Raw genomic sequence first — 12,575 nt, 5'->3', positions numbered from 1 at the left:
ACACTATCATAAACATGACATAACATCTGTCATGAACATGAAGTGGAATGTTTATGACAGTGTCATGTCAGTCTTATGCACACCCCTTCAAATAAAGTGTTACCAAATCTTTTTGTATTAAACTTTCAAAGTTTAGCATTATCTTAACAAGTTTTTTACCTCATCTTAACTCCACAGAGTTTCTACTTTTTGCAATTTATTTTTCTCTGGAGTATTTATAAGACCTGCAATGTCATAGTAGGTACTCTACTACTAGTGTTTTTTTTGGGGGGGGGGGTTTATGTTAAAGTACTCCAAAGTTAAAGTTTAAAGCATAAATTTGAGTTGGCAGTAAAATGTATTTTCTCAATATTTTCTGTTTATTAAATTGAAGTATTTTATATTGTTACTAGAATTTTTTTTACTTTTAATTTTACTTGAGGCTGCAAAAGCTGGTTTGTTACACAATTAAAAATACAATATGGCCGCCGCGCTTGTAAACAAGCAGCTCTTAGTTGCATAAATAATTTATGAATAATTTCTGATGTTTTGTTTCTTATATTAGTCACATAATTTAAATGTTCAGTGGATGAACATGTTGCTACTCTGTTTGAATGCAGTTCTGGAAGAAATGGAGTAAAGTGTTTCATTTACCCTTATTCCTCAAAAATTTTCTTTTGTTTACTCAGCATTTTATTTATATTTTTGTTTTAAGTAAACATAACCTTAAAATATTTTCAATAACAGATTGGTGCCATTGCAGTAGCTCAATATCAGATTTAACCAGAAAACAACTGAAAAAGAACACTTTCTTTTTTTACACCTTGAAGCATTGTCATTATCGATTATTTTAAAACACTCAAAGGCTTCTCTAATAGCTAAATAGAGACTTTAATTTTGAAGTTCAATAAACCGCTTTTTCCAGTTTATATGTGTGATTTATTTGGGGCGGGGGAAGCTTTAAATCAGCATTGGGTTGCACACCTGAAAAATAATGAGGTTTCTACAGCAGTTCTCAATTCCTTTATTTCCTGTTTAATAATCAGCATAATGTTCAAACTGTAATGCAATGATATTGATAATAAAGGGAAAATATCAAAACCAAAAATCATCTGTCCAATGCATCAATATATTTTTCTAATGTCAGACTTATTTTATCAGCTCAGCATGATTTATCTTATTTTAGTGTCTCTTCTTGCTTAGTTACAGAGCTTGTGAATGGCTTTGACCCATCTTTATACTGGTGCAACAATGTGTTGAAGCAAATGCTGCCACTCTCACAATGTCATCAAATATCTACTGAAGTCCAAATTAGGGACGAGGTAGCAAACTGTCAACGCAACAAAATGTTTTTACATTTATCAATGCAGCTCCAAATCTCTGGTAATCAGCTGTCTGAGTCTTATGTATAGATCAGTTGTTGCAAACACATCATCTGTGACATTCAGGTTATGCTCTGAAATCAGGTCCACACAGATACTGAAGACATCTTCATCGCATGGAAAGTCTTTGAAAACACACATTAACTATATGACATCAAAACATGCCAACACTATTATATCTTTGTCCATGTCCAGTCTTATCTTCATCTAGACTGCCATGCCTGCATTGGAGGTGATCTGCAGCCTGATTGGCTGGCTGTGCCTCTACCTGTTGTTCTGCTCCACCTTCTCTCACCGAGGGCCCGAGTGGAACTGCCGCCTGGTCACCTTGACCCATATGGCGTCATCATAGTGCTGCTGACGGCATACGTTGTGTTTGTTGACGGTCCCTGGCCCTTCACACATGCAGGTCAGCAGCAAAACACAGAAACTGTGATGCGATGGTTCAGTTCGAAGGCAAACATGGCGCATTGTTACTCAGAACAATAAATCCAAAGCCAATTTACGATGGTTCTCTATGTTTAAACCAAATATTAAGTGGTTTTTATTAAGAATGACTGAGATCATTTTGGAAGTCTGATTCCCAGAAGTTGAAAAAAGACCAGAAACCATTCTGCTGCTGTTGAATCTGAAGACATGCTGAGCATGGACACAAAAACAGGTTCGGTGGGTTTAGCTTTGCAAAGAATAAGGGGTTAAAAGTATCACACTAAACCTGTAGATCTCAAAAAATGATTTGAAGATGGATGTTATTGGTCCAATAGTTACATTCTTATAGGATTAAGATTTCATTTTTTTATCTTCTCTGCAGGTACAGAAAACACTGACCTCCAGATATTTGCCCTGGCAGTCTGCCTCGGCTACTTCTTCTTTGACCTGGGTTGGTGCGTGTGCTACCGGAGCGAGGGCCCAGTCATGCTGGCCCATCACGCCGCCAGCATCGTGGGCATCCTCCTGGCGCTGCTGATGGGCGTGTCGGGCTGTGAGACCTGCGGGGTGATCTTCGGCAGCGAGATCACCAACCCGCTGCTGCAGAGCCGCTGGTTCCTCCGCCAGCTGGGACTCTACGACAGCCTGCTGGGCGACGCCGTGGACCTGCTCTTCATCCTGCTGTTCGCCGCGGTGCGCGTCGGCCTGGGGACCGTCATGTTTTATTGCGAGCTCACTTCGCCCAGGACTTTGCTGATAATGAAGCTTGGCGGCGTGGTCATGTATCTGCTGGCCTGGGTGTTCATGGTGGACATCGCCAGGTTCGGCTACAAGAAGACCAGGGCCAAATACAGGAAGTGGATGGTGAACCGCGAGCTCAAAGAGACGAGCGAAGAAAAACCAGTTGGGCACGAAGAGTGATTGAGAAGACTAACTCAACCGCTTTCACATGTTTTTAACAGACGCTCCATGAATTTATTTATTTTATCTGCGGTACAGTGGACTGCAACATTTTTAAAGTCTGTGTAAAAACAATTCTGAAAAGCCTTGATAAGTACATTTATTTTGCAAACTAAATAATGATCTGACAGCGAGCAGAGCATGCGCATTAAGAGGTCCGACCTTTAGAGGAACTGCCAGCAGGGGGCGCAACTACATACATACTTTCCGAGGTGTATGCGAACATGTCATCGCCCCCCCCTGCTCCCTGACATAAACTTGTATAACTCATTTTTAATTAAAGTATCAATAATAATAAATGTACATATATGTGAATAAATTGTTGCCCTCGGGGCAATTAAAAAAGAATGAAACAAAAAACAGGGCAATATTTCATAATTTAATATATATTTGAGCCAAAGAGCCACTTCTGTTAGCCTGTGTCTAGAACCGCCTGTGAGCTGCAGGTCTGAGGCTTTTTGTTAGCATGTTTTCTATCATTCTTATAGCTTCATAGGAAGCCTGATCCAAACTGGCAACCCACATTAATAAAATGGTGAAATAATATTGACCACAAAACAAGGAGGGTTAGGGTGAGAACTGTCCATATAGTACCGTGGAAGAAATGTTTGAAGGCTTGTGCATGAATCAAGATGTATTTGAATCAGCATATAAACGATTTAGTAGGAATGGTGTTGAAAAGGCAAATTAAAGAAATCTGGATTCATCCATATAGTAGACCGCTGTTAAAAGCTTGGAATGCAAATATTGATATCCAATATTGTGTTGCTGCATATGCATGTTGTGTTTATATTGTATCTTACATGTCAAAGATTTAACGTGAAATTGGTTTTCTTCTAGGAAATGGACAGAAAGAGAAGCAGCCAAAGAAGGAAATGTTTGTGCTAAAGAAGCTTTAAAGAGATTTGGTAGAGTCTATTTGCATAACCGTGATGTTTGTGCTCAGGAAGCAGTGTATAGACTCACCAACATGCATTTAAAGGAGTGTTCTCGGAGCGTTATTTTTATTCCAACTGGTGATAATATTGTGAAAAATGAGTTTTCCCATTTCTGTTTTGAGACAAAAGCTAGATCACAGGATCTTACCCCAAAAGACATGTGGATGACTGAGATAGTTGACCGCTATAAGAATAGGCCGAATGATAATGTGTTTAATAATAGGTGCCTGGTTAAGTTTGCTTCAGATTATAGCGTTTTGACAAAAAATGAGAAATGTAGAAATGCAATAAAGTTGAATAATGACTTTGGGTTTATTGCAAAAAGAATTTGGACAAAACCAGCAGCTGTTCGATATGCGCGTTTCTCTGAAACAAAAGAGCCAGAAAAGTTTTACCAAAGCATAATGCAGTTATTTCTACCTTATCGCTTTGATAGTGAACTTAAGCCTTCAAGTTGTGCAGCCTTTGGTGAGTTTTACAGAACTGGTTTGTTTGGATTTGTTGATGGAACAAAACCTTCAGTAAAGTCTGTCGTAGATTTAAGTAGGAGTGAGTTTGAGTTGGAATCTGTGGACAATGTTACTGGTGATGTAATGCTGGACGACGATGGGCTGAATGGTGTTCTGAGGTTGAACTGGAACGCTTGGAGTGTGTGGTATTACAAAAAGGAAGACAAATAGAAAACAGTGATCACCTGATTTAAGTCTGCAGTGTAAAGACGTTTCATTATTTGAGAAAAATAAATTAGAAGAATTGAAAGCCTTGCATTGATTAGATCTTTGAATGAAAAACAGTTCTCTGTTTTGTTTTTAATTAAATCAGGCAGTATTGTTTAGCCAAGCTTAATGGAATAAATCCTTAACAACTGCACATTTTTATTACAGGTGGTGCTGGCACAGGAAAAAATCATTTAATCAGGGCAATTGAATATGAATCAAAACGTTTATTGTCGACTGTGCGTCGATAGTTGCTTATCAGAAGTGTTGTTATTGGGTAAAGGAGCACATGTGTAAAAATGTGATGGCTGATATCTGACATCCGGGAGATGAGTTATTGTCACTTCCTGTTTAGTAGTGAAAGATTAGCAAGAACTTCCTGTAGGGTCTGATAGACCAGATAGTGACTTCCTGTTGGAAGTGGGAGGGGCTTAGGTTATGTCATCAGGTAACCATGTGAATGTGATGAGGGCTGGTCTATAATGAGACATAGAAAGTCTGATGCAGCTCTGACTTTGTATGTGGAAGTTATTGCACCTTGATGGCAAATAGTCAGACTTTGACACTAAGCCACGCCCACATGAAAATCCTGTGATAACTGTTTGACCTTCAGTGCCTCAAGGTTATGCTGAGTGATTCTGAAGTCCGTATCTCAAAAGCTGATAACGAGTTCGATCAGATGCGACGTCTATAAAAAAGAGGAAATGGCAACTTTGATCCAAAATGGCCGTCTTCCTGTTGAGTTTGGACCATGGCGACTTTTTTTGTAGGTCCTGACCAGATACACATGTGTACCAAGTTTCATGAGTCTGGGTTGAAGCATGACTTGGGGCTGATTTTTTAAAAACTTCTAGGGGGCGCTGTAGATAAATTAGGCCACGCCCACCAAGGATTCTTATGAATTCCTGTCTGGGGCTGGATAAGGATCCATCCCAGTAAGTTTGGTGCAACTCAGCTTGAAACTGTGGAATTTAGAGCCAAACATATGGCAGGGGCGTGACCTGTCACTTCGCTGCGTCGCCATGGCCACGCCCTCCATTGAAAACTCTTAGCACTTTAAAGCAAGTGAGCCCAATTGTTATCTGTCATTCAACACAAAATCATCTTGATTAGGTCAAGAGAGCCAGAGATAGCGCTTTCCAAGAAAAAAAAGGCACTTCCTGTTCTGATGGGGCGGGGCTTAGACGTCAGACTATGACGATATAGGATCACCAGGCATCCAATCAGGATCACTCTTGCCAAGTTTGGTGCAGCTCAGTCGAAACATGTGGAATCTAGAGCCAAACATATGGCAATGGCGTTACAGGTCACTTCGCCACGCCGCCACGCTCCATCGAAACCAGTCAGGGTTGGAATACACAACCACTCATACCACAGCATGTACGGAAAACCACAAACGCAAAAATTCAATCATGTAGAAATCTACTGTTAATGTCTTCATGTTAAATAAAAATATTACTTAATATTTAAGTATTTAGTCACTATTTCAGCTTGACTCATTCAGAACTGTTCTGATCGTTTCCATAGCAACGATCAGAAGCAAGACCTTGCCCCAGAAGTCCAGTGAGCTCACTGATGAGGTCATAGATGACATCATGTACATCACAATAGATCAAAGAAGTTCTAAAGACTTAATGTGTTGCGCTCCAACATTGAGCCCAAACAGTTTTCAGAGACCAGAAGCCAAAATGAAGATCAGTGATCGTTTCAGAACATTTTTGGATCATATCCATTTTCATCATGGAGCGAATGAGGAGAGCGAGGACGGATTAAACCCCATTAAGATGACCCACAACATGAGACGCTTTGAAAAAGACATGAGACCTGTGGAACACTTTTTTAGAAACCTGTCTGCTTTGTCCAGCTGGCACTCTGTGCACATGACTGCCTGTTTTTTCTTTATCTACATGTGCACAGTGTGGCTTGGCTGGACCGTTTCCTTCGTCGTGCTCTTCATGATTCTCCAGCTTTCGGTAAATTATTTAATTTCCAAAGGCTGGAGGATCGAGTGGAGCATCATACCCGACATGGGTGAGCCAGTGGAACATCTACAAGAGAACCTAAATATGGTTCAGATGTTCCACTGGATTGCCAAAACTGCTCAGAAAACCCAGAAGCTTTTTGGAAACATGGCTGACATGCTTGAGAAGATAAAAAACCTCTGCATGTGGGCCCGGCCAGAGCTCACTTTTAGGTTCTACGTGGGACTTTGGCTGGTGTTTATCTTCTCATGCATGTTTCCATTCCGGCTGCTGGGTTTTGTCATAGGTGTTTCTGTAGGGATCAAGATTTTTATCATCAACTTGATCTTTAAAAGGTTCCCAAAGCTGCGGCAGCGGTTTGACGTCCCCTACAACTTCTGGGCTAATTTACCCACTGACCTGCAGCTGAGGGACCCCAGAAAACACCTTGCTGAGCAGATGGAAGGCCAAAGCAAAGGCCCGATGGAGCACGGCCCGAAGGAGCATTTCTGATGCTCTTCTCGGTGCCAGAAGGAGGCGCCTTTTCCCTCCACGCTCCCGCTTCATCGGGACCTTTCATGCATGGCGACGTCGGGTATGGCGACGATAGCGGACAAAAGTGTGTCCCAGGTCTCGCAGGATGATGGGAGCAACTGCTTTTGGAAAAGCGTTTCATGTCAAGGAACAACCAACGGATTGTCTGTGGGAAAAGGTAAGAAATGAAGTCACACCTGACGTTACGGTTTTTCCAGCCCCTCCTCTTGATCAAGGAACTTTTGGAGAGGAGCTAAAACTAACAAATTCGGAAAGATGAAAGAATCCCAGAACAAATCCTTATTGACCATTTCGAGGCTGGGAAATCTGACTGGGACTGAACATGTGTCCTGATGTGTTCAGTTAAATCAAATTATGGATTTAAAGGTAAAAAGATTTGACAGGTTTCCTGTTGCAGGTTTCTCTCCGGGTGCTCCGGCTTCCTGCCACAGTCTGAAATTAAGACTGTTTAGTTAATTGGCCTCTAAATTGTGCTCAGGTGTGATTGAAACATTTCTTTTCTTTTCCTTGACTAACCGTTTGCCTGGGTCTGAATTCCTGCCTGGGTTCTTCTGTCTTCATGGGGTTTTGCAGTTTCTCCGGTTCTCTCCGGCTTCCTCCAGAGTCCAAAAAAATGATTGTTGATTTATTTGGCTTGTCTAGATGACCTTTGCCCCATGTCTTCTTCCCTCTCTTTGCTTAAAGTAGTTTTTGGCCTAAATCTACTTTTAGCAAATATCAAAAAGTAGTTTCCTGTTTGCAGGTTTCTCTCCGGGTACTCCGGCTTCCTGCCACAGTCTAAAATCACGACTGTTTAGTTCATTGGTCTCTGAATTCTGCTAAGGTGTGATTGAAACATTTCTTTTATTTTCTGAAATGTTTGCCTGGGTCATCTTGCTGTGGATTGCCACATGACTGCCCCTTGCTGTGGCAATCCATCTGCTCAGGAAGGTGTTTGTGGTTCAGCTGCAGGTCGGTGGGTAAATTAGCCCAGAAGGTGTAGGGGGCGTCAAGCCGCTGCCGCAGCTTCGGGAACCCAGCCTGGGCTCTTCTGTCTTCATGGGGATTGAATGTTCTCCAAGTGGGGCCAAAACTATCCATCCATCCACTAAGGGGGCAACTTCGTTGGCGCAGGAGCCGAATCCCTGGAGATCCCTGGATCCGGCGGACAATGTCGGCACAGGGGCCAGACCACCTGGAGGCGACGAGGGAGCCCTGGGACCACCTGGAGGGTCGAGGGAGCCCTGGGACACCTGGAGGCGACGGGGAGCCCTGGGACCACCTGGAGGCGACGAGGGAGCCCTGGGACCACCTGGAGGCGACGAGGGAGCCCTGGGACCACCTGGAGGCGACGAGGGAGCCCTGGGACCACCTGGAGGCGACGAGGGAGCCCTGGGACCACCTGGAGGGACGAGGGAGCTCTGGGACCACCCTGGAGGCGACGAGGAGCCCATGGGACCACCTGGAGGCGTCAAGGAGCCCTGGGACCACCTGGAGGCGACGAGGGAGCTCTGGGACCACCTGGAGGGACGAGGGAGCCATGGGACACCTGGAGGGAGTCGAGGGAGCCCTGGGACCACCTGGAGGCGACGAGGGAGCCCTGGGACCACCTTGAGGCGACGAGGGAGCTCTGGGACCACCTGCGAGGCGACGAGGGAGCTCTGGGACCCACCTGGAGGCGAACGAGGGGGAGCTCTGGGACTGTGGATGGGCCTTTATCTTCTATGCATATTATGGAAATAAATATGTGCCATCAGAATTTGAATAAAAATGCCTCTGAAATTTGAATGTTGTATATTAGTGCTTACTAGAGGAACTAGAATGACACAATGTTCAGAGTAGGGTATTTCATTTCTCTGAGTCTGTACTGTTATACAGGCAGTTTTAAATATGACACTGAAATTGTTTTTTATGCAAAATTTTATGAATGTAATTAGATGAGTTCATATATGCTTGAAGTATTAGAAAATAAATTACATAAGACAAACAAAACTTTTTTTCTGATTCTTATATGCAGAGAAATGGAAAGTCCTAGAACAATGTACAAATGTACCCTACTAGGTTCCTTTTGAGTAAAGAAAAACAATCGAATTACAAATTTAGAACATTTTAGTTCTTAAACATGTCTACCATAAAGACACTAAAATTCACCTTTGTGGTAACATGATCAGCATTTTTGCTTTACATTTCATAAATGGTGAATTTTGAAACTGGTACGGAAGCTTATTGCTATTTAATCCAGGGGGAAAAAAATCGAGCGCTATCACGTTATAACGTCATACGTATCTTATTAAAACGTGATAAGTTATCTTGTTAAAAACATGATACGCATCTTGTATAAACATGATAATTTTATGTCAGGATAGTGGCGGATATTATGCCAGGCTATAGTACAGTGGCTAACAGGACTTGGTCGAGTTTTCCCTTCATGTTTAGCCTAAAACACGGAGATACTGATGCTGCTTTGCACTGTGGTTGAAACCAATAATAGCAGGCACATGTTACTGGCACCAGACCTCGGGGAATCTGAGCCAGTATCAAGCGGTGCAAAGGCCACATGAATCCTTTGCAACCAATTTCTGTGGATCACAGAGGAAGCGAGTTGAAACAATGTTACTCTGGCAGAAGCTCGTTTATTCTGAGCCGCGCATTTTCAATTGAACAAACAGTCAACAACATCCTGAGTTTCCACAAAGAAATAAATAAATAAAATAAATAAAATCCTCAATAAAATAACATAATAGCAAAAGAAATTAAGAAAATCTAATCCTAAATTAACATAACCCAACTGAACAAAACATTCCATCTACAACACACAGTAAATTGACACACCAACGTTTGTCAGTTACAACTGTTTTTTTTAACGTTTGTCAGTTGTAACTGTTACAGCGGGCCACAAAAGAGATCAAGCCCACCACAAATAAATACACTGTTATAAGAAACAAAAATATTATAATGCTACCCAAACAATACTATGGAAGCCCATTTCTATGGAAGCCGATTTCCGCCATGAAAAAAAAAAAAAAAGACCAACAGGAAGTCATAATTTCGACTTTCAAAGTCATAATTATGAGATTCAAAGTCATAATTTCGACTTTCAAAGTCATAATTTCGACTTCAAAGTCATAATTATGAGATTTTAAAGTCATAATTTCGACTTTCAAAGTCATAATTATGAGATTCAAAGTCATAATTTCGACTTTCAAAGTCATAATTTCGACTTTCAAAGTCATAATTATGAGATTTAAAGTCATAATTTCGACTTTCAAAGTCATAATTATGAGATTTAAAGTCATAATTTCGACTTTCAAAGTCATAATTTCGACTTTCAAGTCATAATTATGAGATTTAAAGTCATAATTTCGACTTTCAAAGTCATTAATTTCGACTTCAAAGTCATCATATGAGATTTAAAGTCATAATTTCGACTTTCAAAGTCATAATTATGAGATTTAAAGTCATTAATTTCGACTTTCAAGTCATAATTTCGACTTTCAAAGTCATAATTATGAGATACCGGAGCAGTTGGAGACAAGCCTCCTTAGAATAAACAGCTCCGCTCCAGCTCCCAGTTAAATCCTAAATCCAAGGTCCAACCTTTGCTACTGCGTTAAGAGTCAGGTAAAAGGTAGGTTCGCCTTTTTTTGATTTTTTGATTTTGTTTAGATTCCTTCGTTTTGAATGCTTTTTGATCGTGTGGTGTTATGTACATCGTTCGTTGTATTAGCAACATGAGCTAGCTGCAGGTTAACCGTCAAAGCGTGCTAACCTTGTTATAGCATATTTAACCGGGTTTTTTTAAGTAGTCCGTTAATTAGATTGTTTTTATTGGGGTATCAAAACGTGCGGCTCCGATGCCGAGAAGGGAGCTATTATTTTTATAAGGAATCGGACTTACGGATGGCGACGTTAAAAAGCGTCAAACGGGCCAAATTTCCAACTGCCGAAACGCAGAGCCTAACTGACACCAAACTGCCGCTTTTTTAGAGTGAGAAATGAAGAGAATTTTTGACCCCAAACTAATTTTGAGATCGCCCTCACGCCCACAAATATCGCCCAATTGGTATCAAACTCGGTCATGACATCGATACGCCTGCCTGCTCCGGTTAAAATGTTTTCGAAATTTCTCTAGGGCTTACGGTTTTCTGTCAAGGTGCTTCAGAGCGAAATCATGCGCCAGGATAACTGACGCTCTCCCAGATTCACGTCCATGTATTTCTGAAAAATTTCTGAGCTCTGCATGCACCATTTTTGTCTCATCACTGCAATTACTGTGAGTGAGCTACAAATATGAATCGTGGAACTATGGGAGAAGACAAATAGCCCTTTCATATGCTTCAAACGGTTTTCCAATACTTCTCTCAGTTCCTGAACGGCAAGGAGTTGTTCAGGCTGCTTTTTCCATATAAACCAATGGGGTGTCTCATAAGATAGAAATCTTTTTCCACCTTTCTGTGTCACACACACATGACAGTTAGCAGAGGATTGATAACCATAGCAATGGAACACAGGAGGCGATTGGCTGCTGGTCAGGACTACAAATACGCATCACTGTAGTTCTAATCAATACTCAGTTAAAACAGAGGGCTGAGCTGCCATTTAGAGCTACTGGCTGTTTTGGCCAGTAAATAACGGATTTAACCCAAACACTGTTAGACATGTTAATTAGTGTGATCATTTAATATGAAGCTTATGTTTTTTTTCAAAATAAAAGCCTCAATATCCCCCTCAGGATAATGCACCGCCATAGGCGGTGCAATAATATTAGCATGCATTATATTTTTCTCTCAGGTTAGGGAACTGCCTTGCGCAGCAAGGCAGTTCATTAGCATTAGCCTTTTACCTTAAATAAGCTATTAGCTATTTTCTTACTTATTAGCCATGTTTAATATACTGAGTGGAGTAAGTCAATTACAGACAACATTCTAATGATATCCCACATGCTATTGACAGCATGTAGGGAAAGATATGTTCATGGATTTAGTGTGGCAATTAAAATTTCGATTAATGAAAATTTCAAAATAAAAGCCTTGACAATTTTTACATCAGGTATTTGCTCTTTTTGGCTTTATGTGACTTTTTTATCCAAAGCACTGATACACATGGGATTAGTTTGGTCCTTTGAAATGAAGCTTAAACAAAATTTCAAAATAAAAGCCTTGAGTATTTTACATCAGATAGTTGCTCTTTTGAGCTTTATATAACTGATTTAACCCAATGACTATTACACATGGGTTTAGTTTGGCCCTTTAAAATGCAGCATACTGAAAATTTCAAAATAAAAGCCTTTAATATTTTTACATCAACTACTTGTGTTTTTGAGCATTATATAACTGATTTAACCCAATGACTGTTATACATGGGATTAGTTTGCACCTTGGAAATGAAGCTTAACAAAAATTTCAAAATAAAAGCCTTGAGAAATTTTACATTAGGTAATTGCTCTTTTGAGCAATAAATAACTGATTTAACCCAATGACTGTTATACATGGGATTAGTTTGCACCTTGGAAATGAAGCTTAACAAAAATTTCAAAATAAAAGCCTCATCATGCCCCTGAGGTTAGTGCACCGCCACAGGAGGTGCAATAATATTATTCTGCATTATCTTTTTCTCTCAGGTTAGCATGACTTAGCATTAGCATTTTAGCTTAAATAAGCCATTAGCTATTTATTT

The 12,575-nt window shown here is 40.8% G+C and overlaps 1 protein-coding gene and 1 long non-coding RNA gene across 2 annotated transcripts in view; one reads left to right on the top strand and one right to left on the bottom strand.

The window, feature by feature from the left end:
* Window positions 1-12,575, bottom strand: part of LOC116716633 (uncharacterized) — a 38,933-nt gene that overhangs the window by 14,343 nt on the left and 12,015 nt on the right. The window contains exon 2 of the long non-coding RNA XR_004338564.1: window positions 4,383-4,941. This is a non-coding gene — a long non-coding RNA (uncharacterized LOC116716633). The remainder of the gene's footprint in view (window positions 1-4,382; window positions 4,942-12,575) is intronic.
* On the top strand, window positions 362-3,069 carry LOC116716631 (TLC domain-containing protein 5-like). Its single transcript, XM_032557453.1, is given in 3 exon segments — window positions 362-1,698; window positions 1,701-1,770; window positions 2,173-3,069. Coding segments are annotated over 3 exon segments (729 nt in total). The 5' UTR covers window positions 362-1,578; the 3' UTR covers window positions 2,712-3,069.

The sequence above is a fragment of the Xiphophorus hellerii genome, unplaced genomic scaffold (assembly GCF_003331165.1).
Source record: "Xiphophorus hellerii strain 12219 unplaced genomic scaffold, Xiphophorus_hellerii-4.1 PGA_scaffold_75__1_contigs__length_250000, whole genome shotgun sequence".
NCBI classification, from domain to species: domain Eukaryota; kingdom Metazoa; phylum Chordata; class Actinopteri; order Cyprinodontiformes; family Poeciliidae; genus Xiphophorus; species Xiphophorus hellerii.
Note: the sequence above shows the minus strand (reverse complement) of the source record. Positions and strands in the feature narration are given on the sequence as shown.